The sequence below is a fragment of the Ctenopharyngodon idella genome, chromosome 10 (genome assembly GCF_019924925.1).
Source record: "Ctenopharyngodon idella isolate HZGC_01 chromosome 10, HZGC01, whole genome shotgun sequence".
Lineage (NCBI taxonomy): Eukaryota > Metazoa > Chordata > Actinopteri > Cypriniformes > Xenocyprididae > Ctenopharyngodon > Ctenopharyngodon idella.
The window spans coordinates 43,981,547-44,006,781 of NC_067229.1; the positions used below are offsets into that span (position 1 = coordinate 43,981,547).

At 37.1% G+C, this 25,235-nt stretch overlaps 1 protein-coding gene across 1 annotated transcript in view; it reads right to left on the reverse strand.

Annotated features, from left to right (window-relative positions):
• bmp1b (bone morphogenetic protein 1b) overlaps positions 1-25,235 on the reverse strand; it is a 32,032-nt gene that overhangs the window by 4,970 nt on the left and 1,827 nt on the right. The window contains 14 exon segments of the mRNA XM_051909170.1: positions 1,919-2,079; positions 5,245-5,353; positions 5,355-5,371; positions 5,449-5,644; positions 7,685-7,830; positions 7,912-8,028; positions 8,281-8,383; positions 9,589-9,704; positions 12,352-12,476; positions 16,762-16,867; positions 17,047-17,225; positions 19,227-19,344; positions 19,443-19,592; positions 22,987-23,097. Coding sequence (XP_051765130.1) covers positions 1,919-2,079; positions 5,245-5,353; positions 5,355-5,371; positions 5,449-5,644; positions 7,685-7,830; positions 7,912-8,028; positions 8,281-8,383; positions 9,589-9,704; positions 12,352-12,476; positions 16,762-16,867; positions 17,047-17,225; positions 19,227-19,344; positions 19,443-19,592; positions 22,987-23,097 — 1,754 coding nt within the window.

Here is a 25,235-nt window from a genome sequence, read left to right on the forward strand (position 1 = left end):
GTACACCTCTGTTTAACAGCAGAGAAGAACTGCTTTTTGAAGTTTCGTACAGAGTGAAATCTCATTACATGAAGTACATTATATGACATGACACACTACATGATACAAACCTATGCCTGTGTCAAATCCAATAGGATTTTATCAATAAAATGTTCCCAAATGAAGCAGGAAATGATGTGGAATAATTTTTATCATGTGCCATCAAAATGTGTGCAGTAGAGGGTTTATATTTTAGACCCGTCGCAATGGTTTTCGCAGGACACTACGTACATAAGTCACTCGCTTGTGTGTGTCTCACATCAGTAAATAGAGAAAAGTTGCTACTTTGACGCATGTGTGGTTTGGAAGTGGCATAGGTTGACATTGTGCAGCTAAATCTCAGACCTTGGGGAATCACCCATTTTAAAAAAACGGAGGAGAGTCTGGCAAAAAATGAACGCGACAGAGCTCGTAATAAAACAAGAATCAACATTGGCTTGGCTTTTCAGAGATGGCAAGAACCGGGGGGTTTAAAATATTGTAAAGACGGGGAGATGGTGTTTTTATTACTCAAAAGGTGAGTAAAGTATTTTATTGAATAGATAAATTGCCATATGTAGCTCTCTAACAGAGTTTATTGTAAAGCATTATCTATTATGAAGAATCATTTCATTATGGTTGTTGTAGCGCTGTGCTGGAATTTATTTTCAAGGAACTACCTCGTCTATTAATGGGTATAACTACAGTAACGTCTTCAGCTAGTCAGCTTGAGATCCTTTCTATCTAAGCTGGTTATATATCTTAAAGGGGTCCTTGATTATGATTTTACTTTTTTTGCTTTAGTTAGTGTGTAATGTTGCTGTTTGAGCATAAACAACATCTGCAAAGTTACGACGCTCAAAATTCAATGCAAAGGGAGATATTTTCTTTTACAGAAATCGCTTTTTTAAGGACTACAACAAATGGCTGGTAGGAACTACAACAAGCTTCTTTCCGGGTTGGTGACATCACAAACCCCAAAATTTACATAAACCCTGCCCCCAAAAACATGCAACAAAGGGGATGCGGCCATGTTGGGCTGCTTTAGAGAAGAGGAAGAGTTGTTGTAGTAGAGTGTTGTTGTCATGCCGTCATTTTACACCGGACTGCTTCACAAACGAGGGTCAATTCAACGCTGGATTTGCACAAACGATTAACATGACAGCAGATGCTAGTTGATGAGTTGAATCAACTCCACAGCAACTACATACATTTATCCACTAACCATTCAGAATCATCCAGTTGCATTCTAAAATTTGTAACTTCTTCCTGAGTCTCTCCATCAGTGTCCGACTCCAGTTTGAACAATGTAAGGCTGAACACCGTTACTGACAGTCCTCATTTTGGCTGTGTGAGATTCTCCAGCTTTGTTGTCGTTGAACAACCGAAGCGTGAGCTGTTAAAGCTCCGCCCTCTTCTGGAAGGTGGGCCGGAAGCAGCAGCTCATTTGCATTTAAAGGGACACACACAAAAACGGCGTGTTTTTGCTCACACCCAAATAGGGGCAAATTTGACAAACTATAATAAATGATCTGTGGGGTATTTTGAGCTGAAACTTCACAGACACATTCTGGGGACACCAGAAACAAATTATATCTTGTGAAAAGGGGCATAATATGTCCCTGTCATAATATGGCCATAGTAGTGAATGTTTTAAGAGCAGTTTTTTAGTTATGAGAAAGAACCATATTCATCTGCACAGTCCTGCAGAGCCGAAGCACAACCAAAACTGCATTCTTCTGCAAAATGCATGCAGTTTTGTTTTTTAACCACTAGAGGGCCAAAACTTACATAGTGTACCTTTAATGTATAGCTTATTTCATTGTCACTGTGGTCAAAATATAATTTGCTCTTGGAAACCATGGTACTAGTCACACAATCTCCAGCATAGTCAACTTACATCGTTCCCCTCGATCTCAAAAGTATCAAAAAGCAGTGTGATGCGGTACTGCACGGGTGCAATGAGCTGCCACACGCAGTTCTTGTTGGGCGGGTATTCCTGCGGCCATCCTGGACTAGTAAAGGAGCCGTTGAGTTTGGAGATGAATCCTCCACAGGCAGCTGCTGGGATCAGATAGAGAAGTCATTATGTAGGTTTGATAGACTTAGACTTTGAGGCAAGCAAACATACAAAGAGACAAACATAACCCAGATTGTTAAACATGTTAAACACGAATATTCTGACTACACCGCTTTTGAAGCCTTTCAGAAGAAATTTTCCTGCTTTCAACAACTCTATTAATTTTTGCCACTGCTAGACACATCAAAGCTGGTCAAAGATCTGAATGCAAGCATCAATAAGTCAACTGTATGAAAACACATTATGGCTTTAAGATGCAAGTCCATGTAGTCCAGAATTGCTCCCCATTCTTAAACATGAATTGAAAGTTTGCTTGGTATAATGAATGCATGAGCATGAGCAACATAAGCCTTTTATTTGTCCATATTCCTAGAATTAGTGAAGTGTCTTTGCTGTTATCTTTGCAATGAAAACCAATCTCGTCAAAGAGCTGCTAACAGAGAGAGGAGAGATCTCTTTCTTTAGATGCTGTGTATGCTTGCTCTTTTTTATGAGATACTGAAGCTCTGTGTGCAAAATCATTAGTCCTCCTATGATTATGGTTCATGGACCAGAAAAACAAGTTTCAGAAAACTACTGCCATCCAAGATGATTCCTTTAATAAAGCAAATTGTCTGCAATTAATTGAGTAATTCTGTGATTTTACTTAATTGTATATTGATTTTTACATTTCTTGAAGACAATGTGAATGGTGCTTTGTCCTTGCAAAAGTCACCTACATTATGCTAGGGTGTTGCGGGTGGTCGCCAGGGTATTGTTATATGGTTGCTAAGGTGTTACGAGTGTTTTTAGTGGTTACTTGGGAGTTCTGGGGACAGTTGTATAAACACAGCCATTAAGACATTTGCTGCATCCGAAATCGAATACTTTCCTACTATGTAGTATGCGAAAAACAGTACGCCAACAGAGTAGTATGTCCGGATACACAGTATTTGAAAAACAGTAGGTGAAAAGTCCCTGGACGACCTGCTACTTCTGCCGAGATCCTGAAGAGTGCATTCGGTGGACACTTTACTATCCCATGAGATCGTGGGAGGGGATTTATGAATGGAAGTGAAGCGACGCAACTGATGCTGGTAGGTCATATGACAGTAACAACATGGCGGATGTAGTACATCTGAATTCCATTCATACTACTCGTATTCAAACTATATAGAGTGTACTTTTTTTAATGGTCACAAAGTAATTTCAAATTCAGTACGTGATTTCGGATGCAGCTTCTGTTTTAAGATCGAGTAAGACCCACTAGCAGTAAGTCTTACTTTTTGGTATCAAATTAGGCCAATGCCAATGTACGTTTTACATAACTGGCTGAAAAAAGTTGATGACTAACTTGTAAGACTAGTCTTAGTGGTTTATGTAACCGGCCCCTGGGTGGATGAGTACTGGCTCAAGGCAAAACAGATCATCTCTAATTCTCTATAAAATTCTGTTTTCTAGACATGGCTTGAATCCCTCCTCCAATGTAAATCAATGGGATTTTTTTTTCTGTTTCATAATCTGGCAGGCATAAAGCCGATAGCTATAAAACAGCACATCTCTCTACAACAAGCCACATGATTTCTCCCACTTATGTCTGTTAGCACAAACACAGGTCACTCCACTTCAGTTAGACATGTTCTAATTTTCCAGTACAATTACATTAACAATGATTGCAATCAAAATCTTACAAACTGATATGATGAAAAGTAGGCTACCACTCAGAAAACCCTCGAAGCCTAATTAGAGAGCAGTGAATGAAGTAGTCCCTTTTTAACTGGAATATAATTATCACACTCTTTTTTTCTCGATCGGTAACAGCAATTTGTAATAAGGCAACTAGATTTCACAGTCTGTTCCTTAAAAATGTACAAAGGCCTGAGAATAAACACGTTCTCACTTCCAACTTGTCACATGTGGACTCTTTGTCAGAACCCCTTGGTGTCGCTTTTTAATGCACAGGGCTCCCCTTTAGCATCATCAACATGCACTATTTAGACATTTTTGAGCACGTAACCCAACCTCTACCCCTAAACCTAACCATTTTTATATTATATAATACAAAACACAGGATATAACAGGCAGATATACTATATTGCCAAAAGTATTGGGACACCCCTCCAAATCATTGAATTCTAGTGTTCCAATCACTTCCATGGCCACAGGTGTATAAAATCAAGCACCTAGGCATGCAGACTGCTTCTACAAACATTTGTGAAAGAATGGGTCACTCTCAGGAGCTCAGTGAATTCAAGTGTGGTACCGTGATAGGTTGCCACCTGTGCAATAAGTCCATTTGTGAAATTTCCTCACTACTAAATATTCCTCAGCATGCGCTGACAGAGCGGGGTCAGCGCATGCTGAGGCGCACAGTGCGCAGAAGTCGCCAACGTTCTACAGAGCCAATAGCTACAGACCTCCAAACTTCGTGTGGCCTTCAGATTAACTCAAGAACAGTGTGTAGGGAGCTTCATGGAATGGGTTTCCATGACCGAGCAGCTGCATCCAAGCCTTACACCACCAAGTGCAATGCAAGGCGTCGGATGCAGTGGTGTAAAGCACGCCGCCACTGGACTCTAGAGCAGTGGAGACGAGTACTCTGGAGTGACGAATCACGCCTCTCTGTCTGGCAATCCAATGGATGAGTCTGGGTTTGGCGGTTGCAGGAGAACGGTACTTGCCTGACAGCATTGTGCCAAGTGTAAAGTTTGGTGGAGGGGGGATTATAGTGTGGGGTTGTTTTTCAGGGGTTGGGCTTGGCCCCTTAGTTCCAGTGAAAGGAACTCTTAATGCTTCAGCATGCCAAGACATTTTGGACAATTTCATGCTCCCAACTTTGTGGGAACAGTTTGGGGATGGCCCCTTCCTGTTCCAACATGACTGCGCACCAGTGCACAAAGCAAGGTCCATAAAGACATGAATGAGCGAGTTTGGTGTGGAGGAACTTGACTGGCCTGCACAGAGTCCTGACCTCAACCCGATAGAACACCTTTGGGATGAATTAGAGTGGAGACTGTGAGCCAGGCCTTCTCGCTAACATCACTAATAATAAAATAATATATTTAGACTTCTGCTTAAATGTGAAATTTAGTATATATAACTAGGATGTTCTGCATGGTTTTTAGCACATTGCTTGGCGTTTTACAAGAACAAGTATTAGGTATCACCTGCGCAGCTGCGGCGGTCCGGGGCAAGCTCGTAACCAGGGTCGCAGGCGCAGTGGTAGCTGCCCAGGGTGTTGATACAGCGCTGCTCACAGTGACCGTTATCAGGCCCTGGAGCATTCATCAATCTCTGCATTAGAAGCAAACCTCAAGGTCAGAAGGTCACAAAAGTAGGCAAAGCAGTCAATATGCATTTAGGAGAGTCACCTTTAAAGAAATTAGCTGCAAACCCAGCTTTGTTCACAGAGCCGTCAGATACAAACTTCATCCACAGCTGGTTGGAGCTGCTCTTGACATCGTCTGGCTTTTCGTAGCCGCAGAAATGGCCCAGTAGAGGACTGCTCTCAGAATCGCCATCTCGCACTTCCAGGTAGTCATAAGCACAGTTGTCATGTTTTTCAATCTAAGTGTGAAAGCAGAGAAGCTCATGAGGAAAGGATCAGAATAGAAATGTTACTTGTGACACCTCTGTCAGAACAGTCAATGAGGAACACTGAATGCTGAACACACTGAACACGAGAACGCTTCAGACTGTCTTATTGTTAATAATCACTTTGATGCCATGACAACAAGCTCAAGACGCAGTAAATCACAGACATTTCATGGATTTATGGTGTATTTTCAACTCATTAATGACTTTAACATTTTATGGCATTTCCCAGTCCTTTTCCCCCTCTTTCTTCCCATCTGCACTTTCCTTCATAATAACACTTGTGAAAATCTGTGATTAACTGTACTTAATTGTGCTTGTAGTGTACTTCAAATCTTAAAAGTATATTTTTATAAAACTGTAGGCTACTTGCAGATAACAATGTTAATGAAATTAAAGTACACTTTCATATATACTATATTTCATAACCGCTGGTGCTCTTCACGTGTCGGTCAAAAATGACAAATTTTTTTTTATTTCAATTAAATTAATGTACTTTATTTTAGTTTGATAATGTTTTTTATTTAGTATTTGTATTTTAGGGGATTTTATGGTACAAAATTATATTTATGCTGCAGTTATAATCCAATTATTTACTTTTTGAGCATAGACCTGAAAATGAAATTTCCAACTTAAACTGTCATAAATTTCGAATGCTTGAACTTAATTTTGATCTCTTTTCAAAGACAACACTTGGCAAATTATTGCTTAAATGAAAAAAGTTTAAAAAAGTTAATTTAAAGTTTAAAGCAAATTTAAAGTTACAAAATTTTACATTTATTGTTATGAAAAATACAAAAAAAAAAATACTTTATACTTTAATAATTTTCAATTTTTATATGAAATATATATTTTCAAAAACATGTTTTACTCTAAAACTGCTAGAAAATAAAAGCCATAAATCTAAACAAATTGTGGTCTAAATTTAAGTTTGATATCTCAAAAAAATTAGCTTTCAGTAAGATTTTGTTTGGCCACAGTACCAAAAGTTTTCACTAGATGAAATTCGTCTCCCATTCATCTTCAATGCAGTCATTTTCAACCACGAGGAGCACAAGTGTGACTATTTTTTTTAGGACCATTTAACCTTTTCGCATCATGTCCATGATTTTTTTGTGTTCATATAGCAAGTGCCAAAACCTTTACCAAGTTTTGTACCATTCTGATGAAGTAAAAAATTCTTAAAAAAAAAAAAAAAAAAAAAAAAGTAAAGTAATTTGACTGAAGAGCACCAGAGGGTTAAGCACACTTTTAAAAAAAAGTTAAATACATAAAGTACATTTTAAATCATACTGGGCCTGATTTACTCTCTATTGAGAGCGCAATTCCAAAAACGAGCCCATGGGAGTGGATCTACTGACGACGCACAAATTAAAGAACACAGACACAGCCGGATCATTTCCATGATGACCAACGCAATCTACCAAGAGCAGCACAAATTCTTGGTTTAGGACATGCTTTTTTGGGGCAGTAAATAATGATGCAAATACCAGTAAATTGACTAGCACAAACCTTAGTAAATCGCCTTGCATTATTCATTTAAATACTCTCTTCCCATAAATTTTGCGTCTGAAAGGGAAACTCCTACAAATGCATATGTAATAAGGTCAGCCGCAAAAATAACCCTGTCCATGCCTTTTCAGCACTAATATTTCTCTTTAGTAAATCCTGACAGTAGTTTTTTAACGCAATCAATTTTCAATCAACAATCAATTTTCGCAAAAACAAGCATTTTTAAATACAGTGCTTACATAACCAGCGTTACATAATATATGATATAATATAATTTTTTTTATTCCATAAAAAGTGAAATGATAAAGACATGGCTGATATTTATATCAGTAACAGTCATAGGGACACGTGGTGCACAAATTACAGCATTTCCTGAGAAGCATACACCTTGATATATATATTTTTGTTGTTTCAGACACTCTGTTGCAGTGCATTCTGAGGATAGTTATAGAAAACCGCATGAAAATAACAAACAAAAAAAGCAAGACTCATATACCCTACCTCAAACGACTGGAAGATGAGGCCCACATGAAACCCCTGGGGTACGATGATCTTCCATGTGCAAACTTTATTAGGGCGATAGTCGTCAGGGTAATTGGGTGACTCGATCTGTCCACTATCTCTTCTCACTTCACCTCCACAAATAGCTGAAACCATGGATAGGACATCAGACATTAACACTACATCAGTTCAGATGGGCTCTCAGCTGATGATCAGTGGACTTATACCTTCATAAACAGCAGAGAAGCCTTTCCCCACCCAATTACTGCTGCTGCGGAATTCAATCCACAGTCGACTGTCAGTGGAGACGATGGCCTCGGGTAGCTGGTCTCCACAAAAACGGCCTGAGGCAATTGCAACAAATTGATCAAAAAATGACGGGGCTCAACTTACTTCCAGAATGTCATGGACAGGGTTAATGGAATATTAAATTATTTAGTATTACATTTACATAGTATTACAAATTATTTAGTGTTTCCATGCCCTTCTTTCCAATAATCCTAAAGCCGAGAGAAGTTTTTATTTACTAACAAAAACCTAATTAAAATGCATTTAAGACAAAAACATGCAGAAATTATCTTAATAAATATGAGAACCTTTCAAAGGTGCATCTCTCCAGTATCCATCACGGATCTCCACATGGTCGTACCAGCACAAGTGACTTCTGTACAGATCCATTGAGGTAAAATTAAGAATGATCTAACAAAGAGAAACAAACACAGACAAAATAAAAAAAAAAAGTTGGGAGTCACAAGAAGGTTATTTTTACTAGTATTGTCAAAAATATCAATATTTCTATATGTATCACTTCACTCTCTCTTCACTCCGATGGCAAATTGACACACCTGCCTCCGCTCACTCGCTCTGGTTGAATAGTGCTTGTATTGCACATAATTTGACTCATTCCCGCAGGTTTTGAGCTCACATCAAAAGTGTGCTCACCACTCATCTATATAAGTGGCACTCACACAAACAACTTGTGAATACCAAATTGACTTCTTTTTCATTGCTTACTGCGCTTAAACAGTCAAATACACACAAAACTATGTCAAAATGCCAGCCTTGTTAAGTATTCAGGTAAATATAGTAAATATAGTCAGTTTTGAAACGCAAATAGTTGAGAGAAAAATGACGCATGTTGTGTAACAGTATATTGGATCATTGCATAAGCTCTTAAAGTCACAGCAGCCTAATAAACCTTCTACTTTCTGTCAAGTTAATCAAAGAATCTGTGTACTCCTAGTCTCCTACTATTGTATATTGTAAGTTTTATGTATAAGTTTATATCTAAAAGTTTATATCTAAACTTACAATATACACCACCGTTCAAAAGTTTGGGGTGAGTAAGAAATGTCGGAAATGTTTCTTGAGCAGCAAATCAGCATATTAAAATAATTTCTGAAGGATAATGTAACACTGAAGACTGGAGTAATAAATTAGATTTTAAAATATATGCAAATAGAAAACAGTTTTTTTAAATTGTAAAAATATTTCACAATATTAATGTTTTTGCTGTATTGTTTGATTATTTCTTTGATTTTATGTAAATTAAGCCATAAATCTAAAAAAATAAAAATAATCTAAATTTTATGCGATAAATATAAACAAGTTGTGTTCCAAATTTGAGCTTGATATCTCAAAAAATTAGCTTTCAGTAAGATTTTGTTTGGCCGCAGTACCAACAGTTTCCGCTAGATGAAATTTGTCTCCCATTCATTTCCAAAACGGTTTGAAAACAAGTATAATCTTTTATTAATATATTTTTTTTATAATTTTATTTATTTGATTGTGTTTTGTGTGTAATGCAAAATAGAAATAAAATTAAAAAAAACTTTTACTGACTGAAAAATGTGTTATGAAACATCCATCAAAATGTCTATATATTCTATGTGAAGTTCTTCTACCTTTTCTCCAGGCGTGACCGATATCCTCCATATACAGTGAAGATATGCGGCGTATCCGTTAGGGAACCCAGGGGAGGAGAAGTTTCCAGTGCTGTCCTGAAGGCTCTCACCACATCCTGTGCACAAACCAGAGTCGAAACCACATTGAGAGAAACTCACAGATGCTTGACCTGGAAACCGGATCCCCTTATTGGAAAACAGTAGGAGTTTTGCAGATGGTAAGGTCAGTTTTAAAGATCGTGTTTTTATTTTGAAGTATTGCCATCATTCCAGCTAAGATTAAAGGAGATGACTGCAAAAACAAATGCTCAATTATAGGGGATAATTATACAGCTGCATCATTCTCCCACTGTACATAAATAATTAAACGGGTCATGATTTAAGAAATCAAATTTTCTTTCATCTTTTGACATATAAGAAGCCATTGAACTATAAAAATATCCTAAAAGTTTCATACCTCAAAACTTCCTTCTTAGTCCAAAAACAGCTTTTTTTAAAAAACAAAAAAACAAACAAACAAAAAAAAACAAGCTGCCCAAATGACTCGTTTTGGATTTTTTCACATTTGACATAATAGTGTGACAAAAGACCGCCTCTGCAGAAGAAGATCAATGCCTACTTCTACATCATTGCATCTTCAGCCCCGCCAATAATTTGCGCATGTCATGGAGTAGTAAATATGAAACAGACACAAACATGGGATTACTTCAACAACAAATCCATAGAGATGCCTCTGAGGATTACAAGACTTTTTGAAGTGTAAAAACACAGTCTGTGCGCATTGCCATCCTTGTGATCCTAACATTAAGAAAGCGTGGATGAACTTTATTTTAACGAAGTTCCAGTAAGACATTGTTCATTTATTCACTTCATTTTACTTCTGATACTTTTTTAAACAAGGCACAGTTCGACGCAGGCTTTTTAGAGAGACTGAGAATAAAAGATGATGTAGTGCCAACAACAATGGATCCAACAGCAATGGTGTTGGGGTATCTATATTCTAGGGGCTCTATATTATAGCTGAGCCCCCAGACACGACGCGTCACGCAGACACATTATGACAGGTGTGTATTGCATTTATTTCGTTTTTCCTTTTTTATTCATAATATACACAAACTTGTTAACTATATCATGAATTATATGATATATTCTGATTGTCAAATATGTAGAAGTGAATGTGTTTTGTCATTTAAATACCCTCATAACGATCATGTTAGTTGATAAAACGCGCAATGAGTTTGCACCGCAATTCAGAGGATTTGTCGGGTTTATGTAAATTCATCCATTTTTTCCCGAAATACATAAAAGTAACTGGCTGGTGAACTGGGAAAAGAAGAGTAAACTTTATCGTTTCATACACAATGTATCTGATATGAATAAAACACTTATAATTGATGTCACATTATAATTGAAAGGATTATTGCAGCATCCATATCAGTGTATGGAATTTGAATTTAACAGACTATAAATGTCTTATATATATTTAAATGTCTGAAACCTCAAATAAACATTATGTGGTTGAAGACACTGAACAATTGTGAAACATGAAAAGCACTGAGCTGTTTCTTGCACTGTTTAGGTCTGGTGATTTACTGGGACATTCTAACAACTTTATTTTCTTCTTCTGGAACCAATTCAAACTCTTCTTTGCAGTGTGTTCTGAATTGTTGTCCTGGTGGAAGGTCCACCAAAAGTCTCATCTTCATCATCCTGGTGGATGGCAACAAATTCATCTCAAGAATTCTTTTCTTCAATAATGGCACTTTCTGTGGTGAGCGTGCATGGAGGCTGTGGCGGTGGGGTGCATTTCCTATTGTTTTCTCTGTGACAACTGTACCTGCTGCCTCCAAGTCTTTCTGGACTTCTTTCCGAGTGGTCCTTGGCTCTTGGGCTACTCTTCTGACTAACCTTCTGACTCCCTGATCAGAAATCTTGCGAGGAGCTCCTTTGAATGGCCAGTTGATGGTGGAATGATGTTCCTTTCAGTTGTGGAAAATGGCCCCAATGGTGCTTACAGGAACATTTAGGAGTTGGAAAATCCTTCTGTAACCAGTGCCGTTGTTATGTACGGGAAAAATCTTGTGAAAGTCTTGGGAGAGCTCTTTGCTTCTACCCATCATGAGATGTCAAATACTTGCATTCAGAGCTGGGTAAGCCTTTTTCTAACCTAACAACATGCACTAACCCAACTGATTCTAATTTGCATAGGTAGGAGGTAGAACTACTTAGTGAAATCTGTCGCTTTCTTGACTTGCCTTGCCTTAGTGTACTGCTTTTTTTTATTTTCTTTACTTTATTTGCCACAACCAAGACTTATAAAGCATATGTAATACACATAAATGTTTCACATTGTTGGCAAATGTTTCAACTATGTAAGATATTTTTTCAAACTTCTAAAATTTTCAAAACAATTCCACAAGTGTAATTGAGGGGACATTGAAAATATTTAAATATGCAAAACTGTTAACCAATCATAGCAGCAGGCATTTACTTCCAAGTCTTGAAAGTGACACGCCCATCAAAATAGTGTGTTCGAAAGAGGGGGTCAAAAACAGGATAGAGAATAGCATACAACTTCTAAATTAGGATGTTTTTGATGTTCTTGAAAACATTATAAGTGGACCTCAGAGAACATTATAAAATAAAAAGAAATGCAGCTCATGCCCTTTTTAAACTGATGTCACAGTCACAAATGCATTTGTCAAGAACATTCAGGAGGAAATCTAAAAACAGATGATGCATGGGATGTGAAGGGCCACTTACTTGGACACTTGTATAATTTTCTTGCTTGAGCGATGTCCCCTTTGCTCAGTCTCGTCCGCTGTCCGATGGGAGGTCGGACTCCATCAACCTCATATCTTGGCAGCATGGTATCAAGATAGATGCCCCTTTTTTTCAGACATAAAAACAACAGCTCCCCAATTACTTCAGTGAATTCTCAGTAGGCTTTTAGAGGAACTAAGATACAGCAGCAGGGAGAATGCATCTGAAAAACGAATCCGATCATATATTGAGACATTATGTGTTATTAACCTGTCAACGGACCCAAAGATTTCCTACATGGCTGATTCATGATGAGACCACAGTGACCACATGTGAACATTTAATCCACAATTAAAGGTGCAGTAAGCAATTTCTTAGAAACACTGTTGAAAATGGAAACAATACCAAACGAACAACTTTGTGAATATTTGCTCTATGTTTGTGCCAAAAAAATATTGTGTTTGTACATAGTCCTGACTGTGAAAATAGGTGAAAAAACAAAGTAGATCAACCAAGCACCACAACACTCTTGTAGCTAATCAGCAGTAGGTGGCGTATATGCTCATGATGGCGGAGGAGAGCGAGTGAGCAAGGGGGAGAGTTGTAGAAAGAATGTAGAAAGAGAGATATTATTAAAGAGAAAAAGGTCAGAGGAATATAATCTAACTTTCCAGCACTGGAGAGACGTGAAGGCCTGGAAATGGACGCCAAGGTTGCTTTATTTCTGCTTGATATGCGAGTAACGTCTTGTTATGTTTCACAGAAGATATGCTGTTGTTGTAATATTAGCTATAGTCAGGGGACAATCTAATGCCCCAGCTGTTAGTCATTGTCTGTGTTGCATAGTGTGTTTGGGTGCAGAGCACCCAAAGGGGGGGGTGATTTCTTTTGGGTAGAGTGTGTTTGTTTGGGTGTCAATTTCAAATATCAACAGTGTTTCTCAAAAACCTCTTACTGCACCTTTAAATTGTTGTTGCATGCAAATGCTACACAAGCCTTTATTAAAACTTAATTTTAGAGATAATTTTGCAATGGCTTTATGTCAGTTTTAAACAGATATGTATAAATGTGTATAATTTAAAACCTCTTTATATGAAATGGTTTGCTTAAAAAGTGTTTGTGCTATCTTTCTTTAAAATAAATGCCACTTGTTTTTTGTGGTCACATTTTATTTAAGTGTCTTAAGTGTCCAAATATGTTTTGGGAACACTGTACATGTTTATGACATTGGAGATATGTTCAAAAGTTCTTTTTAGATGTTGGTTTTTGAAAGAAGTGTCTTATACTCACCAAGCCTGCATTTATTTATAAAAATATAGTAAAAACTATAATACTGTGAAACATTACACATTTTTTTAATATTAATTTTAATATATTTTATATATTTAAAATATGTTCCTGTGGTGTCTTTAGTGCAGTGTTATATTAGTATCATTGACATACTATTCATTTTTTTTTAATATACATTTTTAATTAGATTTTATTTTTATATTTTCTGCTTTCACTTCAATTTTAGTTAAAAGGTTTAGTAATTTTGTTGTGTGTTTTGTAATTTTTGTTAGTTTTGGGGGGTCTATATAGTTTTATTTTATTTTATTAGTTGTTCTATTTAGTTTTAATTGTTTTATTTACTTTTTATTTTGTCAACAAACTAAATGAGAAATATTGCCTTGGCAACTAGCTGAAATAAAATAAGTTTAAGTTTGTTAAATTAAATTTTATTTCAGTTAACGTTTATTTTGCTTCAAATAATGTTTTAGTTCACGATAATAACCATGTTTCAGTGTCACATGCTCCTTCATAAATCATTCTAATATGCTGATTTGGTAACATTTTTAATTATATTTAAATGTCTAAATACTTTTTGGGGCCACTGTACATGTTTATGACATCAGGGATCCAGCTTGCACTCCAAACAATGCCAATATTCCAAAATCAAAATATGTATGAACCATATTTGATTGACATCTGCCCACTATATATAGTCTTTCTCTCTGATGTTTTGAGAACAGAATGATTGCTCTTCACTCTCGTCCAGTTCCCATGATGACAGCACCCTGAATGTCCAGCATGCGGACACGGAGCGGTCAGAACAGAGTTTAAAGCATTGGCTCCCTGGACTCCGACTCCCTGGAGCCCACCCTGCATGCCAGAGCACAACAGAACTCCAGCCCAGCAATTGTCCAAGACAAAAAGCCTGGAAGGGCTTTATTTGTTTTGGCCTAAATCCAGGATCCCCTGACTGCAAAATGCTGGAGGTAAAACCGCACAATGTGAATATTCCTAGTTGAGAGGCCATAGGACAGGGGCCACTTTGCAAAGCACTAAAATAACAATCAGAGAGAAACCATGCCAGACTCCTAGATTCAGACTGATTTGCTAGCGAATCACTCAGACCAATTTGTGAATAGGCTGAACCGATTCATTAAAAAGAACCAACTACAAAAAAAATGACTCACAAGCACAACTTTTTTACTTCACAGAAAGAGCAATATCTAGCTCAGCAAACTAGAAAAACACATTATACAGAACAGTACCAGTCCATTGCATTCCATAAAATAAAAGCTCAACTTCTTGCAGAAGCTGACCACAACAACCTTGAATATGAATTATTTCTGGTTAAGACTACACCAGAATTAGCCTCACTGTTTCCAAACTGTTTGCAGGTTTTCAACATAGTCAATTCAAAGAAGCTTTGTAAGACCCAAAAGAACTGACTAAAGGACACTCTACCAAAAGTCTAACTGCACTTCAGCCTTGGCTCCCTGTCTGGATTCCTTCCTCTTGTCCTAAACAACAACAGGCCCCCTCAAAGCAGCTGGCTGTATCTCCATCCTCAAGCCACTAACAACAGGTTAGTCAGCAGTCGGTGAGAGCACCAAGTCCTCAAGTCCTGGACTGCCTCATCAGCTCAACACTTGTCTTAAATACCAAAACACTAACAGATGCAATGAGGTCCCTGTCATTTAGAATTAGTGTAGAAATTAGTATTTGTATTTTTACAATAAGGTCTCATTTGTTAACATTAGTTAAAGGGTTAGTTCACCTAAAAATTAAAATGATCCCATAATTTACTCACACTCAAGCCATCCTAGGTCTATATGACTTTCTTCTTTCAGCCAAACACAATCGGAGTTATATTAAAAAATATCCTGGCTCTTCAAAGCTTTATAATGGGAGTAAATAGTAAATGAGATTTTGAAGCCCAAAAAAAGCACATCCATACATCATAAAAGTAATCCATACGGCTCTAGGGGGGTTAACAAAGGCCTTTTGAAGTAATGCGATTCGTTTTTGTAAGAAAAATATCCATTTTATAACTTTATAAACTATAATCACTGCATTCCGTATGCGAGTTTAGTTCTGGTGGATGAGTGAACTTTGACCCGTCACATGACATACTGACGAACATGGAAGAGCAGAGGATAGAGCAAAACAAAACACTGAATTGTGTTTTGAACAGTGCTTCTGCCAAAACCGTACTTTCATATTCTTCAAAAAGCTTATGCTGTATGTCCTATGCCTTCCCTATTCTACTTACGGAATGAACGCAGCGGCAGTTAAATTTTTTTTCGTAAGTAGAATAGAGAAGGCGTAGGACATACAGCGTAAGCTTTTTGAAGAATACGAAAGTACGGTTGTGGCGGAAGCACTTGGAAGGCGATCATTAAAGCATATACATTTACATTTTTTTCGAAAATGACCGATCGTTTCACTAAATAAGACCCTTATTCCTCGTCTGGTATCGTTTAAAGCCCTTTGAAGCTGCACTGAAACTGTAATTTTGACCTTCAACCGTTTGGAGTCCATTGAAGTCCACTATAAGGAGAAAAATCCTGGAATGTTTTCATTAAAAACCTTAATTTCTTTTCGACTGAAGAAAGAAAGACATGAACATCTTGGATGACATGGGGGTGAGTAAATTATCAGGAAAATTTTGTATGAAAGTGAACTGATCCTTTAATGCATCAGCTAAAATGAACTAACAATTACCAAAATATTTAGTATTTATTATTCTTTGTTAACATTAGTTAGTAAAAATCTAATTGTTCATTGTTTGTTCATGTTAGTTCACAGAGCATTAACAAATACAACTTTGTAGAAATCCCCATTAACTATGATTAATAAATGCCGTAGAATTGTTGTTTATTGTTATTCATGTCATTAACTAATGAAAACGTATTGTAAAGTGTTAGCTTTTAATTTGTTAGAGAATTAATAATGGTTGTTGATTCTCCAATTAACACACAGAATATAATTATAGCGTCAATGAGAGGCTGCATAATCAGAATTAAGTGATGTATTACCAGAAATTGTATTCATTTGTATGTTATATATTATCCAATTATTTCTAAAAAAATAATAATATCTAGTTGTGTACAAGTACAATAAACACTTAAGAGTCCAAACCTGGAAAAGGTGTTTCTGGCATAATGCATGATACTGTCAAAATCGTAAACCTCCCCAAGCGAATCCACATCATCTGGCTCCATCTTTATGAAATTGTACTCCTGACCTGTAAAGTGCAACATAGACTGCATCACACAAACACTTCAACTGAATCTCAGCAATTAAAGATTATTCTGGATTTTAGATATAGTATAATGCATAAAAAGTTACAAGTAGCAACTATAAGCATATACATAAGTATGAGATATCATTCTATTTACCCAGAGGCTTAGATAGTTCTTGTACCTGGCTGGATGTTTTCTCGAAATATATCAACATGTTCGTCCCGGTCGGGTCGGGTGTGCTCGTGCCAGAATCCAATGACATGTCCGAGTTCATGCACCACGATGCCAAACTTGTCACAGTTCTTCCCGATAGATATGGCCTGTGGACCACCACCCCTCCGCCCGACAAATGAGCAGCACCTTCAAAGAAGCCAACCTGGGGTTAGAAAACACTTTTGAACATATTTAGCAGACACATTTGGTAAACAGAGTCAAATTAATGTTTTTTTATTATTACTCTCTTCTCAGTTGCAGAAAAAACATCAAACAATGTTTCGTCTGGTACAATTTTAGGCAAAGATCAATAGACTTTCTCAGATGAAGCTACACTACCTTTTAAAAGTTTGATTTTTTTTTTTTTAAAGAAATTAATACTTTTATTGAGCAAGGACACATTAAAGTGATAAATTGACTGTAAAGAAATTTCTGTCATGACAACTCTTGGAGTGTTTGGCATGGTAATGGATATGACAATGTTGATATGTTTGGTCTTGGGGGAATTGATCTGCTGTTATTGCTGCTGCTGCAGAGCAAGTATGGGACTTGCTACTGCCAATACATACATGACATGCTGCTGTTGTACAATATAGCATACATTAATTACCAGTAGCAGATCTATACAGGTGGAGCTGGGGAAGGTGGAGGGTTTATGAAAGCGCGCTGCACTACTATAGCAAATGCTGACCAAGTATTTGAAGGTTGAGCAGCGAGCTCATTGGCTACTGCCCTATAGAGAAAGACGTGATAGCAAGCAGATTGAATTAAGGACCTAACAGCCTGCGCCATCTAGAGTTTAATATATATATATTTCTTGAGCAACAAATTTAGCATATCAGAATGATTTCTGAAGAATCACTGAAGGCTGGAGTAATGATGCTGAAAATTTAACTATGCCATCACAGGAATGAATTACATTTTAAAATATATTAAAATAGTAAGCAATATAATATAACAAATAATACTAATTCATAATATTACTGTTTTACTGTATTGCAACCATCAAGTTCATCCTTCAGCCTTTTAATTAATCGAAGTTCAACAAAGTTTTGCTCAATTCAACAGAGACACACAATGAGCTGAATGCAGCAAGCTTTGTCAGTCAGACCTTGAGGTCAGGATCTGTCTCTGCTGAGAAATTGGAGCTTTGTACTGACTGAATCCAAAGCAAGGATGTTTTTGGTCACAGGTGGCACATGGCCTACTCTTCTGGGAACTGCGGTGGAGTGACGTGGCTGTCAGAGCCATGAAAACTTCACCAAGGTCCAACTTTTTACAAACAGAGTGTTAGTATTTTTACACATACACTCCAATCAATTCAATCATTCATTCAATCAGTCAGTCAGTCAATCATTCATTCAGTGCTATAAAAACTTACTTTTTTTACTGTTTACTTTTTTGATCAAATTGATGCAGCCTTGGTGAGCAAAAGAATTCTTTCAAAAACATAAATAAAAAAAAACCCTCTTACTGACCCCAAACTTTTGAACAAAAGTGCAAGGCTTGGGTCTAAGGGAACTTTTAACCCATTTTATCATCTGCCAGGCAAAAAATGAAAATCAAATCACTTAGGATTTTATAATTATATTAAAAGGAGTCATAATTTTATTAATATTAGTTGTATGTATGTGTGGTCCCTCTGAAAAGTAACAGAGCCATTTTTTAAATCACAATTATTATGTGCACATTATTCTAAACGAACAATTGCTTGGTCTCTGTTGTTTTTCTGCTAATGTCACTTAGGCTGTGCAGACAATTGAATTATCTTAACCAATAGCCAAGCTATTTAGATATTGAATTTGCAAATGCACAGAGTTCTGGCTGTGATAGTGTCTAGTCTCTCAAGTGCCGCTCTAATTATTTTGTGTGCTGAATATCCTGTAAAATGGTTTGTAAAGGGCAATTCACAGTGACTACACTACAGCACTGCTTGCTGGGAGCCAGATTTGCTCTAGAAGATAACTTGTTTGTGCGCTTGGCGCCTATAGAAAGCCAAAATCAAGGAAACTGCTGAAATGATTGGAGCTTTGGAATGCTGGCAGAGAGGTGAGTTTCTGTGCATCGGGGACTGAGGGAGAAACTGGAATAATCAATATGGTGAGCAACAGTATTCTCTCTACAGAGATGCTCAGAGCGTGAACTTACCCACATGGCCGGATGGTAAAGACGATGTAGCTCTCCTCCGTGCTTCTTTCCATGAAGGTCACGCAAGTGTGTTTCTCCCAGTGACGCATGGCTTGCTTGAAAATGGCTCGCTGGCTGCCTGCAGGGCATTTGATTTAAATCAGTAAAGGACTGAGGTCATGTAGTTAACACATTGATTGCCAACTTACTATGAAAATTATATATTTGGGACCTTACCACTAAAGTTGCCACTAATAATATAGGGTATTATGCCATCAGGCCAAACTCTCTCAGGTCTGGCTGTGGCTGCTCTCCTTCTGCGTAGGAAGATTCGATTGACCAAAACTGGGTCGTCCTTTGCACTGCTGTTAGATGAGGATCTGTTTGCTAGGGCAAAGACAATGCTTTAGACAAAATGTAGTTGTCTATTTTATTTTAATGTTTCATAAAGATTGTAAATGGCTGATTGCACAGAATAAAGTATTATGCATTCATTTAATAATCAGTGCTGGCTAGATAAATTATAAATTACATGAGGAAAACTGTAGCCTGTAATGTAATCTATTAGATTATACACAGACTACTTTTTGATTACTTTTAGATTACTTTTAACCTAAAGAAAATGCATACTATTGTTATCAACAACATGAAATGCATTAAGCATCACATTACATCAGGGTTTCCAAAACTGAGGTTTGTCAAGGAACTGCAAGGTGTTCGTGAGCTGATGAAAAGATAATAATTAATTCAATCTTAACAATGTAAAATTAAAATAACTTGCAACTATTGGCAGAAACTTAAATCTGCTAAGCCTGTAGTAAGGGACTGCAAAAAGATGGACCAATGAAAAAGAGTGGGAATTACAAGCCTGTTTCGACTGCACTGAGTGCCGCAGCCACTGATCTGGATGAGCTCACTGACACCGGGACATCCTACATCAGTTTCTGCGAGGACATGTGTGTTTCCACTAGGTTTGCTGTGATAGTCTGCGTTGATGGTGTTAACGATGTTCAACCGCAACACCGGTACGTCACTTGCCCACCACGTTACCACCCCCCACCGTCGTTTAGATTTTTTTTATAGTAATAAAAAAATCATTTAGTTCAGTTAGAAAACAGACACTACAATTAAAAACTGAACGCATCTGCTTAATGCAGCGTGAGCCAAACGAGAGTCGCAGCACAGATCAGCAGCAAGAGTCAGATTTCATTTGACTGACAAGATGATTGCGGAAGATTTTTGCCATATTTTGTATTTAAACCCAGTGCTTATAGGGAACCTGCAAAGGATAAGTTGTGTTTTTCTAGTTGTTGTGTTTTTTTATTATGAATAATAATAACCCACCATTCAAGCATTTTTTTATCTTCAAAATCTGGGAAGCCATTCACTACCATTATAAAGCTTGGAAGAGCCAGGATATTTTTAAATATATCTCAGATTGTGTTTGTCGGAAAGAAGATAGTCATATACACCTAGGATGGCTAATCACCAGCTACAAGAGGCAATCCCCCAGCATTGTGGAGAATCAACAACTGGCTGACGACCTGAATGTGTTTTACTGCAGGTTTGAAAAGCCAGATCTCACACCCCACACCCGCTCTGACTGTCTCTCCACACAATCATCAACATCCATGGTTTGGGTCAGCCAGCAAATCAGACATAAGACTGCAATGGACTGTTAGAACATCCGAGAAGATAATTGGTGTGCACCTGCCCAACCTTCAGAGAAGAAATGGACAGGTAACATCATCACAGACCCCTCTCACCCTGGCCACAACCTGTTTGCACTTCTGCCAAAGTCTTCCAGGTTTATTAGGGGTTCAAGTGCGCAGCGCCGAAACCCTATTGTAATTGTTAAAATTTCCAAGGATCAGCATTCTCCCATAAAAGTGATCAGGCAGACCAAACCATAAGTCATAGAGACTTGAAACTTTGAGGGCTGGTAGTGCTTACACCATCTACAACATCAGCAAGGCTCGCCCTGATTGGCCTGACGGGGGCACTACAGCAGGTGAAAAGTACAAAATGGCTCATAACTGAAGGCTACTGAAAAATTTGAAGTGGGCGGAGCCACTTTTACTAAAATGGCTATAACTCAATTTTTTTACCAAACTCAGCACACCTATGTAAGAGCTCATTCTTTGGTTGCGTGAAAAAGGATGCAGTGACTGGACACTTGGTGGCGCTATAACAGGAAAAAAAACATGAAACTGGCTATAACTACTTCACCGTTAGTCCGACTGACTTGAAAATTGGCATGCAGTGTCTTTTTCCGAGGTGCCATGATTGTCTATGAGGACATTGGCGTATCTCAAAAAAGCATGTCCGCCATCAGCCAATGAAGTTTTTTGAGATACGTCAATGTCCTCACAGACAATCATGGCACCTCGGAAAAAGACACTGCATGCCAATTTTCAAGTCAGTAAACTCTAATGCTCAAAATACTTAATTAGTTCAGTTAAATTAACTGTTATGAGTATTTAGAACTTTCTTTTTCTTTTGAGTTCACAGCACTGACATATTTCAAGTAAACTGAACTGTTTCATTGTTTTGAGTTGTAAAAACTCATTTCATTTAATTTAGACTAACTTAAGTTTAACCAAAACTGGGCTGGGATTTCTATTTCCCAGCATGCTTTGCCCATGGCACTCGAAAGAGAGAGTAAATGCTAAAATTAAGTGTTATATAATGTTGTTTTTTTTTTTTTTTGCAAGATTAATGGTAAGGTAGATTTAGTAGTGTTAATGTTTTGTTATGCTAATTTAGAAGAGTTTCTGTTAATGTGGGTTTTTGGAGAGTTACCAACATGGTGACAAGTGGCGCATGTTGCTTGGTTTGAGAGCAGGTAAGTTACATGTTTTAAGTTGCTGTACTCATTCAGTAAGTGTTATACCATGCTATTGTTAACATGTTAACATTAGCAAGTTAAAAAATAGCAAGTACAAAATTAGCAAGTTGGCATTTTCTGAATTTTCTTATTAGGTTATACAGTGAAATAAATAACTCATTTGATTTGCAAGAACTCAAAAAAAAAAAGTTAATTAAATATTTTATGTTAATCGCTATCAAAATGTATGAGTTAGCAAACTCTGTATTTCAAGTTAGGAGCAATTAACATGTATTAGTACTACAAACTCAAAACTTGATAGTTTTGCTTACTTAAAATGATTACCTCAAATTTGAGTTAGCCCAACTTATTTGGGTTTACAGTGTAGAGGTCTGTGAGAAATTAGAAAGAAATCGGCCACCGGGGGGCGCCTTCGTGTTTTTCACTTGCGTAAAGGACTGTGTCTCGTGCGATTTTTCGCGCATACCCACGACCATTATACCACATGGTAGAATTCCTCATTTTGAGCAACTTTGCCTCTATGACCACTGCTGTTCATCAAATCGTTTGTTAAATATTGAAGATTATATCAAAAACCAGCTTTGGCAAACTAGTCCCAGGTTTTTGGCTCAACCTCGATAACTGTTAACAAGCTTTAAAAACTATATATTTCCTATGGTAAATTGCCTGTATTTGCTGTAAATGGTCTTTTCCATCTATGATCGAGATGGTTACAGGCTTGCTAATTAAAACATAATACCTTTTTACACATGTGCTTAAAGGCCTTAAAGCACTTGAACCCTGATAATTGCTGCTCGCAGCTATATGTGTATTTTAAAATGTAATAAATGTAAAAGTGGAATTTAATTACATAATCCACATTACATGTAATCAGGTACTACCCAGCACTGAATATCATTGCATGGTGGCAGCAGTCTGTGCAACAGTACTCACCCGAATCAGGTATAGAGAAGTTAGAAGACTCATTCTCTTTAGCATCCATATAGTTCGCTTTAAGAAAGCGCAAGTCCTCTTCATCTAAGGCTATGTCCCCTAGAAAAGCAGCTAAACAAAGAAAATGAGAATACATCACCAGCTGAATTTCTCAATGTGAAGTAGCATGCAACCCTACGAGACTGATGAGGGGGAAATAAACATCACTATAATGAGAAGCATTCAGCCCAGCTACATGTTCTTGTTAGCTGCTCACAGGTCCCCATGAAACTAAATCTGAGTTCATAAGGTTAAAGTCAGAATAGTGAAAGTGCCAGAGGGGGACTTCAGTAGCTCTCTGGGGTCACACATGCAACTTGTATACCAAACTCATCTCAACTTTTAATAAGCTAACTGTCAAACAGGCCAGTCAGATTGCAGGGAGATGCTGAAAATGAACAGCACACCAACACCATCATCTGGAAAAAGACTCCCGTGAATTTGCTAATTAACAGTATGCTATGTAGGCAGAAGCCACTCATTATATAGTACAGGTGCAGTGGCTCTAAAATGGAGGGATTTGAAAGGCGCTTTACAAATGAACAGGGATTACATTATGCGTTACCTTTCATAAGAACTTTTTAGCTGCCATTCAGAAGACACTTTGCATTTTCCAGGGACTTACAGCACAGTAATTGCATGGATGGTCCCTCTATATTGGCGATAACAGAGCAAGTTTGTTATTCTAGTAACTCTCCCGTGTCTGGAAAATCACCTTTGGGATTTCTGTTTGTTTTCTTGTTTATTGGGGTTTTAATCCTTTATATTCATTACAGCTTTAATCTTTAAGTCACCACCATCTTCAAGCTGATATATTTGTCTGTATATTAAAATATAACCTATAAGAGAAGGGAGAAATGAAGTTTTTCACAGCTAAAAAAAAAAAAAAAGTTTCATAACTGTTGATTAGGTAAACAAACCATTCTTGCAAACATGCAAGTCTTTAAAGATGGATGAAAGAGCAATGCCATTCTAGAGAATATTTTATTATACAAAACATGAAGATGAATCATCTGTAATTTTGTCTTTTTGTCCATGAAATATAAAAGTTTATTTTGTCAACTTTTCAGAGAGCTATAAAAGCAACAAAACCTTATTTTGGTATCATGGGGTCTTTCATTTCCACTAATTATTTTCATCCTTTATATTCTGTAAATACATTATAACTACTCTGCATGAGTGGCTGTGAACATTCATCATGTCTGGAATGTGTGACCTTGCAACTGAATTCATTGTTTTATGGACTCTGTGGCAACAGGGATCAGTTATTATTTTACCCTGGTGTTCTCAGCCCGGCAGGACACCTTATTAAGCCTGAAACATTAGCTAAACAAACCAAACAAATATATGAATATGTTTTTGCCTCGCTTGAGTTTTTCGCCCAAGCTGTCAAATCTATGAACATGCATATAAAAACATACATTCACGCCCTCCTATCACACTGTTTCACCAAGTGTCAAAAGAAGAAAGAAGCAAGTCACAGCATACCAATTTAAAGGTAAAGCAGTTCCCAATTAAAGGTTAAATTTAAATCTGCAGTCTAAACAGGTTGACAGATAAATGGCCACATGTCACTATTAGCATCTTCACTGCTGTTCTGCTCAAAACTGAAAGTGTACAGAGTGGGGTGTGATGGTACACTTAGCTAACAAGACGAGACGATGCACAATATTTGGTTCACAAGATTTTTAAGAAACACTATATTTAAAAAAAATCTTCAGTGACAAAATATGACTGGAAAAATAGTCTTGGACTGAAAGGTGCATATTACAACTAATATAGGGTTGTCACTAACAATTATTTTGGTAATCAAGTAATTGGTCAATTATTGTGACAATTAAATATTCGGATAATTTTTTTTGTGGTGAATACCCTTTAAAATGACTTAAAATATATATAATAACAACGAGGCAATAATAATTGGTTTACATAAAGTATCAAAAGCAAGTCATTTTATGGTTTATTGAACAACACTGTTAAAATACATAATGTAATATACAGTACATATAAACAATCAACTTGTGTACATTATGTATTATAACAAATGCCTGCAGAGGGGGCCAACGGATTAAAGGGATAGTTCACCCAAAAATGAAAATTCTGTCATCATTTGCTCACCCTCAAGTTGTTCCAAACCTGTATAAATTTCTTTGTTCTGCTGTACACAAAAGGAAGATATATGGAAGAATGTTTGTAACCAAGCAGATCTC